At 41.9% G+C, this 17608-nt stretch overlaps 3 protein-coding genes across 4 annotated transcripts; 1 reads left to right on the top strand and 2 right to left on the bottom strand.

Moving 5' to 3' along the window:
• Window positions 1–1480: 1480 nt before the first annotated feature.
• c1galt1b (core 1 synthase, glycoprotein-N-acetylgalactosamine 3-beta-galactosyltransferase, 1b) lies at window positions 1481–5121 on the bottom strand. The gene is made up of 4 exons (XM_037251843.1): window positions 4623–5121; window positions 4262–4513; window positions 2609–3273; window positions 1481–2492 (listed from the first exon to the last, which is right to left on the bottom strand). Exons 2-4 carry the CDS (start codon window positions 4479–4481, stop codon window positions 2190–2192), a joined length of 1188 nt encoding a protein of 395 aa, XP_037107738.1. The 5' UTR covers window positions 4482–4513; window positions 4623–5121; the 3' UTR covers window positions 1481–2189.
• A 394-nt stretch (window positions 5122–5515) lies between these two features.
• On the bottom strand, window positions 5516–11520 carry os9 (OS9 endoplasmic reticulum lectin). Of its 2 annotated transcripts, none has more exons than XM_037251949.1 (15): window positions 11321–11520; window positions 10843–11025; window positions 10113–10176; window positions 9973–10049; window positions 9797–9895; window positions 9531–9732; window positions 9196–9351; window positions 8995–9110; window positions 8554–8617; window positions 8386–8468; window positions 8120–8299; window positions 7818–8019; window positions 7278–7445; window positions 6759–6865; window positions 5516–6613 (listed from the first exon to the last, which is right to left on the bottom strand). In XM_037251949.1, exons 1-15 carry the CDS (start codon window positions 11468–11470, stop codon window positions 6482–6484), a joined length of 1983 nt encoding a protein of 660 aa, XP_037107844.1. In that variant the 5' UTR covers window positions 11471–11520; the 3' UTR covers window positions 5516–6481. The 2 variants fall into 2 exon arrangements, with proteins under 2 accessions (XP_037107844.1, XP_037107845.1); XM_037251950.1 differs by having other exon boundaries at window positions 8554–8614.
• Window positions 11521–11840: 320 nt separating this feature from the next.
• On the top strand, window positions 11841–17591 carry b4galnt1b (beta-1,4-N-acetyl-galactosaminyl transferase 1b). Its single transcript, XM_037252740.1, has 11 exons — window positions 11841–12197; window positions 13769–13990; window positions 14091–14261; window positions 14341–14447; window positions 14507–14544; window positions 14608–14788; window positions 14875–14967; window positions 15074–15261; window positions 15597–15737; window positions 15888–16125; window positions 16210–17591. The coding sequence occupies exons 2-11, from the start codon at window positions 13776–13778 to the stop codon at window positions 16428–16430; spliced, it is 1593 nt and encodes a 530-aa protein (XP_037108635.1). The 5' UTR covers window positions 11841–12197; window positions 13769–13775; the 3' UTR covers window positions 16431–17591.
• The last annotated feature ends 17 nt before the right edge of the window (window positions 17592–17608 follow it).

The following is a 17608-nucleotide window of genomic DNA, read 5'->3' as shown; positions in this document are numbered from 1 at the left end:
AAAGAAAAAAAAAAATCAAGGACATGTTTTCACTCCACTGTTTTGTATTTGCAATCAAAAAAAGTCATACGTATACAATCAAATACAATTTATTCATAGTGATTAAAGTACCAGTGGCTGCAAATAGCCTGACCACACATTCACTTTAAAAAAATACTCAATTCCAAAAACATTAATGCAGTTATAAATACATTGCAAACATAATTCCAGTACTGTACACCTTTCCCTTAAGAGCTATTTTAATGTTATCGGATTGTCAAGAAAATAAAAGCAATTTTGATGACTAAGGAAAAAAAAAAAAAGTTTTTGTCTGAACAGAAATGGCTTGGGAAGGTGCAGGTACTCAAGAAATATACTTTGGGAAGGGATAAAGAAAAATTACATGGATGCTGATGAGTAAAATACAAACTGCTGATGACAAGATGTTCGCTTCCAGTCCTACATTTAGAAAAATAGACCACCCCCTAAAACGATTGTTAAAATGGTGCGGCTGTTTATAGTCTCAATCCGTCTTAAATTTCCTTTAGCAAAAATGAAACTGTGGGATTCTTTTGGAAAGATACCTAACAAATTATATTTGTTTTCATTTGAGAAAAAAAAAAAGTATCTGCCACTTCACTATATTTAAGAATGAGCATTTTCGGTTTGACAGTTTAAAATGCACAATATACAAAAGCAAAAAAAAAAAGTGTCAATCACATTATTGTTACAATTCATAACATTGCAGAAAATCGAGTGAAATTCAAGCACTGGCATGCAAAGGCCATGCTCATCATTTGGAAAGGCTTCACCTCTACCCTCAAAGTGACGTTACATCGCAAATTCCCGTGTCAACATACCCACCGCGGTGAGAACCAACCAATGTGATGCTTGCTTAGTCCAAGTTAGTCCTTTTAACACAAACCAAGCATTTGTCGAGGCTCATTGAGTAGCGGCCTCCTTTCTTTGGAAGAATGCACCAGTCGAAAGGTTTGCTTAACCTTCTAAGACAAATCAACATCCTGAAAGCCTGCTGTGGAACGAGAATGTTGAGTTTCCTTCGTCGGATCAGAAAACAAGATGCAACTTGGGGTGGTCAATTTTAATCATTAAAGTATCCAATGTAATTATTCTTAACTGCTTGGTACCATTTCTAAAGTGTCAAAATGTCTTTTACCCTGTCGGCAGGAGAGATTTCCTTTTGGTATGCTGGTATACTAAAATGAACTGGACAATGTTGAAAAAAAAAGGGGGGGGGGGGAAATAGATTATTTTTGTCACCACAGTGACAATTGTCTTCAATGACTTAACGAGGGAAAGGTATAAACCTCAATATGCAAGACTTTATTTCTGTTTTCAAATGATTACTTGGATAACATCCCTCTAAAATAAGAATTACCCATTACCGGTGCACTATTTTGACAAAAGGCTCACGGGCGACACACTCTTGGGTGCTACTCAGTGCCTGTGGGCAACACACGTTGGTCACCCCTGGTATAAACCCAAACACCACAGTGCGGTGGAAAGTGCTGGAAAGCTTCAACTTTGCTGCTTCACTATTCAGGCAAGAAGAAAAAATGTATATATATGTCATCTATTTTATTCTAGTCAGTGTTTTTAAATATGAAACTTCAGGTTTGCTATCGTTTGTTCCGTTTCCTTGGGCAAGGCTGCTGACCTGATACGACATGTCACGGTCAGCTGATTTAATATTTAAAGGTTGCCAGATAGACTGTGTCCAAATTCCTTGCACAGAAAAATGTATACAAAGGCCTATCTCTGAGCAGAACTGCGAGAACTGAATAGGGTTAAGGTCACGGATGAATCTTGTGAACAATGGTTGGTCATTCATCCTATGTGACACTTGCTGCAGTTGACGCAACAGTTTGGATAGCGCAAGGCGTGTCGCAGCCACCATGACAAATGTCTTGACATGGAGACCCAACCGGGTTTGTTATCTTAAGAAATGTTTTGAACACTGGCATGACTCTAGCTGGTGAACACACAAAGAGAAAAGGTTTTCTTTTGTATTTCAAAAAGAATGTGGCCATCTGATTGAATCCGGCTGACTTGACCTGACAAACTAGAAAAAAAAAAAATGTCAAAGGTGAGGCCAATGACGAGTCTCATATTTTCGGTTATTTTCATTCAAATATAAGACAACAGATTCTTCATGAATAAATCCAATAGTTTGTCTCACTCACATGGTCCTACAGTTTGGCAGCTGGAGGCAGGGAGTCATCTGGTCTCTTTTCACTATTTACACCTTCTTTTTGCTCTTTTACCTGAGAATCATCTTTGTTCTCTTTGCCGGCGACATCGTCAGCAGCCGCAGCAGCAACGGCAGCGGCGGCATCTGACCGCTCGCGGGTGTAGCCGGGCGGGGTGGGAGGCCGGTATCGGTATTTGTAGCCAAAGGCACGCAGGTGATAGGCGTAGTACTCCAACAAATACATGTTGCTGTCGTGCACATAGTGGAAGGACACGGACAAGTCTGAGCAGCAGTTTGGACCCTGGGAAGGAACGATTTGATTAGTGTGCTTAGTCAGTGAGAAGAAACCAAAAGGTCCGCTCATATTCACGACGGTTACTTTGCCGGTAATTCTCAAAGCGGAATTTCTATACTTGCCAATGAGATGGGGTAGTAGCAGTAGCTCCAATACCAGAAGCTCTTCGGGAACTCGGCAGTGAGGTGCTGCTCAGGAATGAAGGGATGAAATGTCTCCCGTTGTAAAGTGTCTCTGGAGTCTCCTGCCAGCACCCCGACTTTCTCCATGCACTGGCCCAACGCAAGGTCCTCCACCGAGCTGGTGTGAGTGCACACTTTGTTTTGAAATCCTTGGACAAAGCGCCGCAGAGCCTCCTTGCTTAGCACGTAGCCGGCGCCGCCGCTCATGTAGCCCTGCTTGACGTAGGGCTTGAATCTCCGACCGTAATAAACCGGCTCGTCCGGCGTGTGCTTTGCAAGCACCCACCGAAGGTTGTCCACTATTACGTACGAGTCGTCGTCCGCCTTGAGAAACCAGTCGGCGTCGTTGCCGTAATGCTCGTGGACGTAATGGAACGCTCGGATGGTTTTCCAGTAAAGCTGGTCGCGGCCCTCTTTTGTATCCAAACCTACAGCTGGGAAGTCGTGATTGCTTTCAGAGCTCACAAAGACAATCACGTTACAGTGACGACTCCACGTTGCCTTCACGTGGCGGGCCTTCTTCTCCAGGTTGGTAGGAGTAGTCACCACCCAGCAAAGCACACGGACTTTTTTGTACAGTTCATCTGCCATGCTGCTATCCTCATCTGAAAAAAACACCAGGAACAGTTTTTTTTTTTAATTTACATTAGTCGCCACAGTAATCGCTCTCTCTTTTTTTATTTGGTATAGCGCTGTTGTGAGTGGCAGCCTTCCAGCAGTGTTCTCTGTTTTCTTTTTCTTTCTTTCTAATTGTCGGTTCGGCGATGCCGGTGCCTTCTACCGCACCTCGGCGTATGCAGATCGCTTCGGATCGGATATTTTTTTTTTCCCTGGGAGCCGGCCGGGATGGCTGCGCACATCGGTCGGGACCCGCGTGACTCTACGACGGCCATCTTGCTCATCCGGCCGGTGTTGACCGGGTCCCTCGCCTTGGCCTCGCAGCCACGACCCCTGTGGGAAGTCCGTTCCATCGTGCTCTTCGGAACCAACGACCTTCGCCGTGCCTGCTCCATGGTGACCCAACTGGTATGAATGCTGCTGGGGCCTGAATTTCCCCACCCCCAGGGCTCAATAAAGTTTCAATCAATGAAAACTTGGAAAGAACAGAGATGAGGACAAAAGCATCCTTGATATGTTATTTTTCCCGGGCCTGTCAGAGACAGTGGACAAGCCGGACATGTAAGAGAACTTGCACACCTATACAATTGAAGGTAAGGTATGAAGCAGGGATGAATCTGGGGATACAAAGAGGATTAGTGGACTTTAGTTGTCCGAGTTAAGCTGGGAGCCACCTGGTCCGTACCAACGATAAATAGTTCACCCCAAAGAGTTCGGCTACGTTCCTAAATGAAAAGGTACTGCATCAAGCATGTGCCTACAAAGTTGAGAAACACTGAGTCGGTCCTGCAGGTTGGTAATAAATAACATTATAATGCAGCTTCGGGTGAATGTGACCATGAATAAATCAAAATAAAATCCTCTATATTTAATAGTTTGCGGTTAAGGACGACTGCTCTAAAGTAACAATACTCTTCCCTGAGTAAAATATTTGGCTACTCGACCCACCACTATGATGTAAAGAGGCACGTTTACCTGAATGATGAGGGTGTTTAAGGTTGAAGAGGGCAGACCTCTCCTTCTTCCACCTGCTGTCTTCTTCATGCTGCTCATGCTGATGGTCGAGTACCAATTTGCCAATCGGTTGCACAGAGAAATTCTTGTTGAAGCCCACTTGCCCTTGAAACAGGTAGAGCATGAAGAATCCCACCAGGAAACCCACACAGAAGGAGATTCTGGACACCGGGAACTTCATGCTGGGCCAGGTGTGTCGCCGTCAGCCAAGTGCTTGAGAGAAATCGCACATGTGAGCGGAAGGCCACGTTAAACTAGTACGCCAACGTCGGGGAGTGTTTGACAACTCCCGGTTCTGAAAGGTGCGGTTTATTGCACTTACTAGCAACACGTAACGGAGACACCATAGCAGCCCTTTTCTTCACGCCCACGGAATGTAACAACCACCCAGAGGAGCGACAGTACATTAGCATTACATCCCAGTTTTGCAAGATTACATATTACTTCGCTTAGCTAGCCACGTTAAAAATGACCAGGCAGGGCGTACTACGAGGGGAAAGAGTACGAGCAAATTATCCCCCACAAATCACCCCGTGTGATTTAACGGAGCCACGAGGATATGCTAAAAAAGCGCCACAGTCGGAGAGTTAGCTGACCGACTAGCTTTTAAAGCGACAGAAGTTGATCCAAATGTGCCAGAAAATATATTAGTCGTGCGCCCCAGCTCACAATGCTCGGGGGGGAAGACACATGTTCGGCAGCGAACGTAGAGACAAGCGATGCCACACTTGCCTAAAGGCTACGGAGAATTAAAAGTACAGCAAAATAACACTGGAAGTGGTCAGGAAAAATATTTCCGCTTGTTGTGACGTCATTCGGATCCGCCCCCTTTGGACTATACCGTTACTTTTATATTTTATATATTATATGTTTACGTTTATATCATTATATCACATATATACTACAGATATGATATAAACGAAAAAAATATTTATATACATAGATACACAAATTATCATCATATATCAAAGTCAAAGTCTGCTTTATATATAAATCATATATATATAATAAATATATTGTACATTTATATTTACAGTTAGAGTGTAGTGGAGGTTCAATTTAGCCAATCTGTCACCTCTGTTTTTTTTTTTTTGTTGAAACATCCAAAGGCAATTTCAGCTGTCACTGACATGGACTGGAATAATTCCATATATAAATTGTGTGTAAACTGGATTTCAGAGTGACTTTTATTTTTAAGACTTTCATCCAAAGCAGTTCATGTGGACCAAGTGTTTTTTTTTTTTTCTTCTGCCACGAAGTGAAATACAAATCCACAAATTCTATGATCATGTACATACCTTTCTGGTCTTATTTCTCGCAGAGGTGAAAGGCGGCCAATTATTTATTCCTATTGTATGACCCTTGACTTGTATCAAGAGCACATTACTCAGCTTGAAGCGGCCACTAGGATTTGTGCCAAAACACAACACAACACAAAAACTACGACGAGAAAATCAATCAAAAAATATATACAGATAGAGCCATAATTTATACATATATAATGAAGGAGCTTTTTTTGTTTAAATGTGAAACATTTAGAAGAGTCCAGTTGCCTCGATTAAATTTCTGCTGATTTCCATGACCTTCATGACTGGACATAAACAGGCAATTTTTGGTATATTATATTTCAGGGGCATTGTTGTTTTCCTTGCTGTTACTTACTCAAGAAACAGTGACAGAACAAAATCAAACTACGCCAAGTTTCACTTACATATGCTAACCCTAAGGATGCCCTTTGGCAGCATTTGTGACAGTTTCATCCCTTGTCTCATACTCAACAGAAGAAGGTAAATGACCTATGCAAGCGCTGAAGTGTTGCATTGCACACCTGCGAATGGCAACATGAGTGACTACCATGTAAAAGAGGCAGCACGACTGAAAAATGTATAAAAAGGTTGACATTGTCCATCTCCTTTTTTTTTTTTTTTTTGCAGTCATCTTGGAAAAGAAGGGAAAATGCATAATCCATTCAAGTAGAGCCGACAGCGATTCTGTCATCCAATAAAAACCTATGTACCCGCTATAGATTGCAGACTCCAGACAGGCTCCCCGAAGGTGCGAACACGTGGTCGTGCTTTAATATCAACAAACAAATCCTTTTGCCCAATGGGGGCTGTCCTTCAAGAGTCTCCCCGCATGGTTGATTACCACTGAAAGACATCTTCGCAAAATACCCGAAGCTCACAAATCCACGTCATCCGAGTCGCTGGAAGACTGGGACTCCTCTTGGCCTTCGCCCCATACAAACCTGTAGTTGTTCTCCAAATCCTGCTGTCGCTTTTGCTCTTTGTGAACTTCCTCTGTGCCTCCAGTCTTGTATATATATACACATATGAAAGAAAAAAAAAAATAGCACTACTTTCATACATTATGAATAATTACAAGTCTAAGAGCTAATTCTATGAATGTTGAAAAGATACACAAGCACAGCTGCTTCACGTCAGGAAAAAAAAATTACCAGGAGGTTTATGAGGAGCTCTCGGAATGACTTTGTGTCTTCTTCGGTCAGCCACTGATCCCCTTCCTCTGTATTTTTCCGCGTCAAGATCTTCACCTCAATTTTACCTAGAGAAGCAAACAGGAGAATGTGTGGTTGTCCTATTAAATTCAAACAGTCACTCAAAAAAAAAAATAATATGTACCCGGCCTGCAACGCAACACATTTAGAATGACGAATGGATGACTGCCAGAGCACACACACACATGGATGACTTTCATTTCACGCCACGTGTCGAGAAGGCTTCCCGCGCCAAAGTCCAACTACGCAACAACATTTTGGTGTTACGTCTGACCACCCGATTCACCAACAATTCACCCAATATATAACTCAAAGTAAAAATAAAGAAACATCGGAGTCATCTGATTATTTTTTATGAGTAGTTTAAAGAAGCAAAATGATTAGAGAGAGAAAGGAGGGAGGACAAAGTCAAAGTTTACGAGTTCCACGATTGTTTACGAGACCACTCCCCGTTCATACCTTCGGCCTTCAGTCCTGCTTTCTCTAGCTGTTCTTTAACCACGTCCTTTATGTGCTGCCACTGGGGATCTCCTTTGCTCAACTCCTGTACTTTGAACTCCCCATCAGAGCTGTCGCCTGTTTTATACTTAGTTATTTTGATCTTAACATGGTCATCGGCATCTTGGTCTGGGGTGACGAGACAAAAGAGGGACAAACAACTGGCTGTCAGAGACAAGAATCCTCCATGTAGACAGAAAGCACGAGAGGATGTTCAGGAATTAAAGTAGTGTACACGCGTACGGATAATCGGGCTGGTTAAAGTTGGCAAAAGACTTGCTTGTCTCTAAGAAGCTTATCCTGAGGTGTTGGGCATGTTAGCAGTGATTTGTTATTGATAATTACTTTTTGAGCTTCGACTGTTTCTGTATCAAACCCATGTGTGTGTCTATTCCGGGATGGAATATTAACACATACATCTTGACGTGCACAATGGGAGGAAGGTGACGAAAATGGAGACATGGAAACTCAGTGATGTCAGACTATGCCAAGTCAGGTTACCGGGCTGCTTTGGGGCCAAGGTGGGGCTGCCCCGGGTGGGGTCGTTGGCTCTTTGAGCTTGTGTCGGTTGCTGCTCCGGGTCCTGCTCGTCTTTCTCCTCCAGATGGTCAAGAAGCTTATCGAGCGTCGTCTCCAGCGCTTGTGTCGCCTGAGTGCGATCAAACTCCCCTTTCAGCCCTTCAGTATCCAATTCTTGCTGTGCCTGCAGGTAAAAATAAAAAAAATCAAAGTCAGCCCTCTTTGTGGTGACCTGTAAAAAAAAAAAAAAAAAAAAAGAATTCAAATTCTCATTTAATCTTGACCTCATCTATGATGTTGTCAAACTCTTTTTGCATTGTTTCCTTTATCTCATCAGTCTTATCAGCTGGCACGGAAACATCCGCCATCTCCTCCTCAAACTCCTGCAGCAGCCGTTCATCTTCATCATCCTCTTCGTCGTCGGTGCCACGGTTTAAGGATCGCCTTTCTTCCGCTTGTGCTTTCTACATAGAAACAAACGCAGAGTAGAAATGGAACACACAGGCGCTACAAAACCGGACACGGTGCTGATGTGTACGAAAGCACCAACCTTTCTGTTACTCTCCTTGAGATGCTGGACAAATTTCATCAGGTCTGACGGGTCAGTGATGATTTTAAAGTTGAAGTTTTCAGCTGAAACATCCCACAAATTCCACATTCCAAGCTTTTTAACACAAACAATAAATCAACGTGCTAGAAGTGAGATAATAAAATTTACCTTCATTCGCGTCATCTATGACTTCATTGTCAATAATTGAGTTCAAGCCATCGTCGACTGTCTGCTGAGAAAAATCAGGTCAGAGGAGTACATTCAGGTCAAACTACGCCCTCTAGCGGTCTATTAATGTTATTCATTTTCAATTAAGGTTGTGCCTCATTAGGGCAAAACATACACCCTGAACTTGTCATTAGCAAATTACGGGGGCAAACATTTATGATCACATTCACACATTTGGTGAAAGCAAATGTGCATGATTTTTGTAATGTTGGGAAAAGCATGCGAATCCAGGGAAAAATAAAAATCAGAGAACAGCAAAAATAGGACAACATATGGCAAATAAGTGTGTGAATCTTTTTTATCTCTAGTATGCACACGACACAATTCCAAGCATTTATTATGCAAATAAATAAATGTAAAATTAAAGAACAAAATGGGTACCTCACTCTCCTCATGAGAAGAGCTTGATTGGGAACTTGCAGGTTTTGTAATTCCCTCCCAAAACTGAGAATCCTCCAGGTCTTCTAACCCTGCATCCTCAGACATGTCAGCAATATCTGTAAAAAAAAAAAAGGGACAAAAAAAACAAATTAAAAAACTCAATAACAAGTAACGTGACAGATTGTTAACTCTTATATGCACCTTTTTGGTCTGACTGGTCTTGGTCATCGCTTGGTTCTGGTGATGTTTCTTCTGCAGGTCCTTCCACCGGTGCCTTCGCCTCCTCGTTACCAGCCAACATCTCATCAAGACTTCTCAGCTCCTCTGAGATTTGCTCTACTTTTTTCTTTGTGTCAGCTGGGAATTAAAAAAAAAAAAAAAAAAGTCAGAATACAAATACTTTCATAACGAAATAACTAAAACAAGCATTTTTATATCTCGAGCAATCCTCACTGCTTTAGTGATAAATTATAAACACAAAATGTTTTGGCCACACGACATCACTGTGCCCATTTTGAAGTTTACTGAGAACTCACAGACTTGAGCTTTGACATAATCCATGTACTGTTGTTGACTTAGTGCGGGCTGACACACGATCCCCTGCGGCTTGGCAGTGGACGGAGGTCGCAGAAAGGGATGCTGGCAGGTGCGACTTGTATGAATGGTTAGCACGTAGCGACATGACAGCGGCTCGTCCACTCGGGCGATGTAATCTCCAGAACCGTCTTCGCACACAAACTGAGGGGGACAAAAAAATGTGGGTAATAAACTGTCTGCTGAAATGTCAATTTAAAAGTCTTACCCGGACTTCGGCTTCCCTGGGATTTCCATTGATGTCACACTTGGATCCGTTTACATAAGTCTGACTGTGGAAGCGTTTCATTCTGTGCTGTTTGGAGGCCTGGAACACCGTCACAAAATCTTCCATGAGTTTATAAGTAACTGCTGTAAATTTCCATCAGTTAGAATAATCATTACCTTTGCGGTTTCATTGCTCCAGTCAAATTCAGACTCATAGTAGCCCAGGATGAGGACGTCCCCTTTGATTTCAGAATCTGAGAAGTAACACAAATCTAAGAAACAGCCTTAAGAAAACAACACAAAAACAATTCTCTTACCTTCAAGGTGGTACTGTCTGATATGCTGACCATGGCAGAATTCATATGTCCACCAATCTTTTGTCTGTGGGAGAAATCAAAAGTTTAAAGATAAACACACAAAACTGTTCATTTCTCATGATAAATGTTTAATACAGACATATTTATTCATAACCATAAGTGTCAAATTATAATCCAATTGGGGTAATGCAATTATGCATCCATATATTGATCCATCCATTTTTATCGATCTTTTCCTCATTAGGATCACGGGTGGGTTGGAGACTATCCCGGACGATTTAGTGCAAAAGTCAGGATAAACTCAGAATTGGTCATCACCCAATCAGAAGGTGATTAAAGACACTAAGTTACATATTGTGCCGATGGTAAAGTGCTCTTTGTACGTCGTTGTAGACCCAAGCTCGATGTTGCTCCTGCTTTGTGTTTATGCTTCGTTTTGAGTGTGACTGTGATCTTTAATGATAAACTAAACATTGTAGATCCAAGAGGGCTGATGAAGCTAGAATGTTCTCTTTGGTGAGTCTTGTGTCATGGCAGTGCACTTTTGAGAAAAACAAGTTGTTTGTTCAATACATGTTTACCAAGTGTGCTTTGGCTTTTGGGCCCCTATGCGATTGAGTTTGACTCATCCGAGGTACATGCCAGTCTGATAAATTGGTACTGTTGTCATAGTATGTGAGAATTTTTATTTAGTTAGATTCATTAAAGATTTTTTAAAAAATGCACCAACCAAGACTAGACAGGGAGGTTCTCGCATGGGGCTGAGTAGATCAGGAATGTCCGGCCCTGTGTACCCTTGTGAATCAGAATCTGACACCGAGTCCTGGTGAAAGCGTACTGCCTGGGCTGGAAGTCGACACTCATACGGTTGTTTGAACTTGCTGGACACCATCATGACTTCATCTGTCTTGGTCTACGGGGAAACAGTGATACAGATTAATATTGCGCCGTGTGATATTTCATTGACAATTGAATGCTGTTTAGTGTAAGTTCTGTTGTGACAGCTGTCAAGAGGTTGCTGAAATCTGAGGCACATTAACCAAAACAAAAAATACGTATTAGCGCAACACACTAATAGAGGTAAAGCAAAGGAATACAGTCTATATACAAAGTTTCTATTTTCTACAAGCCATTTTAGCCTAGCTAACAACCGTTGTCGAAAGGTAGCTTGAGCTAATCATTAGCACCAATTAAATAACCTCACTTACTTGCCCCATGATGACAGGATCAGGTAGAATCCGAATCTCATACTTCATCTCATTCAGTTCTTCTAAATTTAAAAAAGCCGAGATACAAATCGGGCATAACAATAAGAAAACGTATAATCTATTGCGACACCGTACTAGGTAAGCAGCCATTATTGACGCGCAACCCCACGCCCCTTCTTTCTCTTCCGCCTCCTCTTCTTCTTCTTCTGTTTGTTTTTCTTCTTCTACGCTCCAGGTGTAGCGTTTGGTTAGCCATTCGTATTAAGAGCAGACTATTAGTGTTATATTGACAACCTGATGATTGATTTTTTTTTTATTAGTGGTTAAATTGATGGCTCAAATGCTACTTGCAACTTGAGAAATAAAGCGTATAAGCTGGGTAGGCGTCTACGTTCTGGCAGCTGATTGGTCAGGAAGGAGGATATGGTCTTCTGTTATTGGCTAATGTGTCTGTCAGTCTACGTAATGATTTTTCATTATCACGTTTTGTGGTGGGTTCGGCTGAGTGGCAATAAACAACATAAAGGTGTTTGGGCTTCTTGTAAAATCACTTTTGTGTGTTTTCAAATGAACGTCTATTTTTTTTCCACAGGACGTATTTAAATACATATCAGTACTGATGGCACACGTGTTCATAATAAGCCACATTGGATTTATTCCTATTTATTAGTAGTGAGAATTACAAGTCTCCCAGTTCACAAGCGCTTGTTTACTTGCGCTGTGGAGATGCGCCAGTAGGCAGCTTGAGTGCACGAACCGCTTCTTGGCGTATGCATCCGTCTTCGGGAGCACTGGGGAGGAGGAGGGTCCATTAAGAGGGGCGAGCTCCTTGCAGTCCACATACAGGGGAAGAGCTGCGATGGAGCTTTAAATTGAGGTGAGTGCTTTATTACGTAAAGAAAACGAAACATTGTCTTTTTTTTCTGCAGCATTTGAACGTCTGTCATTTAATTTATGTGATTTTTTTTTTTTTACCCTGCTGTCGCGTTGTTCATGTATAGCAAAAAAGGCCTGGTGCGGTCGTTCTTAATGTTCAGATGTATCATAAGGGATGAAAATGTACCAGATTTATATTCCATAATGTAACGGTACACATCTCCAAGCCATATCTATTGTGTCCATATATGGACAGCATGTCCACTGTCTGTTTCTCCTCCATGTTATCCTGCCTATAATTAAAACAGCCACCGTTCTCCATGTAGTATCATTATTTGCTCGTGTATAGCGACTCTCAGTCTTCCCCAACATGAGTAACAGTTTATTATGATTATGATCTGCATGCATACACACTGACCACAACGGTAGGTGCACAAGCAATCCAAGTCTGTCTCTAAAAAAGAAAAAAATCATGAACCATTCATGTTAGAAACCGCTCACACGTTTTGGTGGTAATTTTGGACCAATAGCAGCACAGTGTCAAATGGTTTGCATGTCTCCCTCAGTTTTTAGCTTTTGTGTTATAATCTCACCTCAGGCCCTCCTGCATGTTTTCCCACATTTGCGAAACCTGCATCTATGGAAGACTCTAAATTGTCCTTAGGTGTGAATTTGAATGAAGAAAAAAAAAAAAAAAGATTGTTTGTCTGAAGGTGTCCAGTGATTGGCTAATGACAGTGCAGGGTGTGGCCCACTTCTCTCCAAAGCTAGCTGGGATAGGATCCAGATCACATGAGATTATAATCAGGATAAGCTATTAAATGAAGGAAACACATTCAGAGAGACTCCTGGTATGTGTACAAATATTCAGCCAATTTTACACGGCGAGATTCCAGCGTTTGATTTATGAGCAACATTTAAAGGGAATGATAGATTGTCTTGATAGGTCACGGTTGAACTCAGATGTGACTACACCTGTCCTAATATAATATATACACATGAATTGTCAGCTTTGTCTCGGGTCAGTTGGTGTGTTACAACAGATTTGTGCCTATTTATTGTGATAAGAGGTATGGGCACTCACAATTGAGTTTATTGTACAGTATTATATGGGCAGTGTAACTTCCTTCCAGGCAACTGCAAATATTTCTGCACCAGCACAAATGTTTCGTGACTTGCAATTCTGTATTTTCCCCAGAAGTGGAAGGCCTTGGCTCCACGTTTCCTGGGGATGTAGATTTCTAAAGAGAAAGCCCTTTTCCTGACTGGATAGAATGATTGTCAGGTATTTGTGTTGTTGTTGCCAGGGAGGGCAGTTTAGATTTTTTTGTGATGACTCATTTGTCATACCAGTAAATCGGGTCATTTTTTACAATATAGTGGTGCTCATACCACACATAATTCTTAGAGTGGAAATTTGTTTTTTTGGGGGGGGGGGGGGTCACTATTGGAAAGTAGGAGGAATGCCTTACTAAATTCTTTTCTTGCAAGGTAATCATCAATTCATTGCAGCCGTCCTGGGAACGCACAGAATTTAAGCTCAGACTGAAATTGGTCTTTTTGTTACTTAAGGGTCAGGATGCGCTCCCTGAAGACGACAGTGTTGTTCGGTATCCTGGTGTCAGTGGGCTTGGTTCTGGCTCTCATCCACACGTGGCCCACCCGAGCCTACACAACAATCGAGGTCTGGCAGCGACCTGGTGTCCTAGATGAGAGGCATCTGGAGGACCGTCTACCGGAACCTCATCCGCACTTGAGCACCATCCCCTTTCATGTGCGCGAGAGTGTGGCAGGGTAATTAGAGGGATTTTTTTTTTTTTTTTTTTTTAAACATCCCCCCTCTAAAACAAACCAAATGAGCTCACCCCTCAATCGTCTGTGCTGACTTTGGCAGCTTGTTGGCACGCAACGGATGCGTTTGTGAGAGCGAAGGAGTGACCCTGCCTTTCCTCCAAATTTTATCGTCACGGGTGTCAGCTCGCCCGCTTCACACGGCCTTCCAGGCCAGCGAGCTGGAAGAGGTGAAGAAGAGACGAGACAAGGAGTTCAAAAGCCTCCAGAAAAGGTGAAAAAAAAGTCATAAATCCATCGTGTCATGTATATGATATTATCTCTATATATTGTGTGTTGGCTACGACCCTCAGGTTACAGACATCTGCGGATGTGCTCGTGATTGCCGAGGCAAATAACCCGTTACAGTATCCAACGCAGGGCGTGGAGGTGCGGCCTCTCAAAACGATCATCATCCCAGGTATGTATCAGCAAACATCTGGTCTGCACATCAAAAGCTTAATTCAATGGTTGTTTCAGGATTGGCTTTACAGGATCTTCCCAAAGACCACTACTCAGTAAGTTTTTTTTTTGTTTTTGGTCACATTGGAGACACTTTATCATGATTACTTTTGTTGCAGATAAATCTGACCGCCACGTTGGGGACGTTAAATGTTGCCGCAGAGGTGGACGGGGTTAAAATCCAAGGTGATGGCGAGATGCACATGACGTTGTCAAGCAGCCTTCTGCCCGAACTAAACCGACAGCTGCAGTTTGTCACGTACACCAACACGCTGTTCCATCCCAATACGGCGGACACAGGTGAGGCTCTGGAGTTCATTGTCAACATCTTTCTATACTTTCAACAATTGAAAACATTTTGACTTGCTTTGTGTTGTGTTTTTCAGTGCACTTTGAGACAGAGGGCCATCAAGCCAACTTCATCATCAAAATCCGCCACGGTGCAACACCGAAACTGTACAACACAGGAACTGAAGGAGGTGTGTTTTTATTTCTAAAGTGACTTCGTCGCTGAATAAAATGTAGGACGATTTTTACGATTATAAACAGATTTCACTCTCCTGTGATTTCTTCCGCTTTCCTCAGAGTACAACATCAGTGCTCTGGTTACCATAGCAACAAAGACTTTCCTGCGTTACGACAAGCTTCAGAACCTCATCGACAGCGTGAGGAAATACTATCCAACCGTCACTATTATTATAGCGGATGACAGTCAAAATCCTCAAAGCATTTCTGGGCCCTATATTGAACATTACATCATGCCGTTTGGAAAGGTAAGACAAAGGGATGGAATATTCTCGATTGATGAGCCTTGGGAACTCATTTTAATTCACAACTAACAACATTTTTTGGTGTTATTTGTTAATGAAAAAAATGTACTTCATAAAAATACCCAGTAATAACAATTAACCTGAATTCACTACGCCAGAGAGTATTGTCACATTACGTGTCTATATGTGCTGCTTCACCAATTTTGTTCAAATATCTGTTGTTTCACTGCCATGTTCATATATCATATCAAAAAACTTTGGGTCACTCATTTCTCAAGGCACCAATGTACCTGATGTTTGATTTCTGGATATCAAACTCAGTGTGATGTGTCCTCTAGGGCTGGTTTGCTGGTCGGAATCTGGCCATTTCCCAAGTGACCACCAAGTATGTGCTGTGGGTGGATGATGATTTCATCTTCACCAGCAAGACCAAGTTGGAGAAATTTGTGGATGTTTTAGAGAGAACCACTTTGGACCTGGTGAGACACACACAAGCGGAAACATTATAATATACATAATCCCCACTTAGCACATTGTGTTGCCTTGTGTATGAAATGTGCTATATAATTTTGCTTTTCTCAAATTGCTTGCTTTGGCACTTAAGGCAATTTCGATGTATACATGTCCAGGTGGGCGGTGCAGTTCGTGAGGCCACAGGATATAGCACCACCTACAGGCAGACCATATCCATCGAACACGGGGAGGAGGATGGCGACTGTTTGCACTTGAGGAGAGGGTTTCATCACATAATCCAAGGCTTCCCCAACTGCGTGGTGACTGACGGGGTGGTTAACTTCTTCCTGGCTCGGACCGACAAAGTGCAGCAGGTCGGTTTTGACCCGCGCCTCAACCGGGTAGCCCACCTAGGTGAGTATAAACAAAGCAATTATGCTGGTAGAATATAATAAAAGCTAAGATTGTCAAATAGTTAAGATGAGCGTTTGTTTGCAGAGTTTTTCATCGATGGTCTCGGATCACTCCACGTGGGCTCTTGCGATGACGTCATTGTCAGTCATGCCAGCAAAATCAAGTTCCCCTGGGCCAGCCAATCAGAAAGCGACAAGGCCTACGCCAAGTTTCGTTACCCAGCGGCTTCCTCGGACGCCTCGCAAAGCAAACTTGGCCTCCTTTTCTTCAAGAACAGATTTCAGTGTTTGACTCGTGGTGATTAATTAGCTTTTTCCCTCACATCCCGATTTGCCAAAGAGGACACGAGGATGCTTTTGTTGATTACATTTTTGTTGGTGCCATGGAATGGATTCAGCGAGTATTTACCTGCATACTACAAACAGTATAAAGACATGTCTTTTTGTTTACAAAGACCAAATGTGAATCTTGGACATTTTATTTGAGAATTCCAACTCAAAATCTAGATGGTTCACTTTATCGTTGTGGCTGGTCAAAAGGGACATCTCTCACAACGTGACAATCCACACAATGGAAACTGCAGATATGTGGTCCCTAATATTGCGACCACTTTGGCCACCCTTCTCCACGAAGCGACATTGCGGAGCTTGAGAAGCTGTTGTCCATCATCACTCCTACCTGAAAACATGTGCAAGCTAATGTGTGTGTCATGCGTGCGTGTTCAAATTACACCCTTCAAAAGCAAAATCTAATGACTTTGTGTCCCTAAATTGATTTTTTATGCCAATTCAAAAAAGTGTTTATTTTCTAGCACGTCATGTTTTGGAGATATTTCCATTTCCTGCTTTTAAGTTTGACCTAAAAAAAAAAAGCAACATTTTAAATGTGTGATTTATAACTGAGGTTTCTGAACAAAAATCCACCCGTGGCTGCACCTCATCTGAAATGCTGCTTCAGACTAATGGTGGACCAAAGTGCATGTTTAAAAACAGAATGAAGCAGATTTAAAGATCCAATTACATTACACTGCAAATCATTTTTTGTTAGTACTAATTACTTCTATTGCCAATGCATTTATGATTCCTCAAGTGGGTATTTATTTCTTTATATATTTGTATTTATTTATTTATATATTTATATTTATTTATTTATTTATACCAGTCTTTAAAGGCTGCTGTTGTGTCACTGTAGTTTGATGACTAGACTTAATTGTAGACTTTGCAAGCTAGCGCAGGGTTGCCATTGACAAGACTTTTTTTTTTCTTCTCCCACGAGACGCTGACTGTAATTGTATTTTTGTTTTCAGGTAAGCAGAAATGATTTTAGATTTGTAAGAGCTGACAGTACACAACTCATCAAGTCAAAATATCGGTTTCTATCAGAATATTTTGCATTATTATCTGTTGCTAGTTTTATGACTATTTTTGCAATATTACTACTATGATTATGTCTTATAACCTGACAACTCTATTCTTGCACCTTT

The sequence above is a fragment of the Syngnathus acus genome, chromosome 5 (genome assembly GCF_901709675.1).
Source record: "Syngnathus acus chromosome 5, fSynAcu1.2, whole genome shotgun sequence".
Classification (NCBI taxonomy): domain Eukaryota; kingdom Metazoa; phylum Chordata; class Actinopteri; order Syngnathiformes; family Syngnathidae; genus Syngnathus; species Syngnathus acus.
The sequence above is the reverse complement of the archived record's forward strand: the minus strand, read 5'-3'. Positions and strand labels throughout refer to the sequence as shown.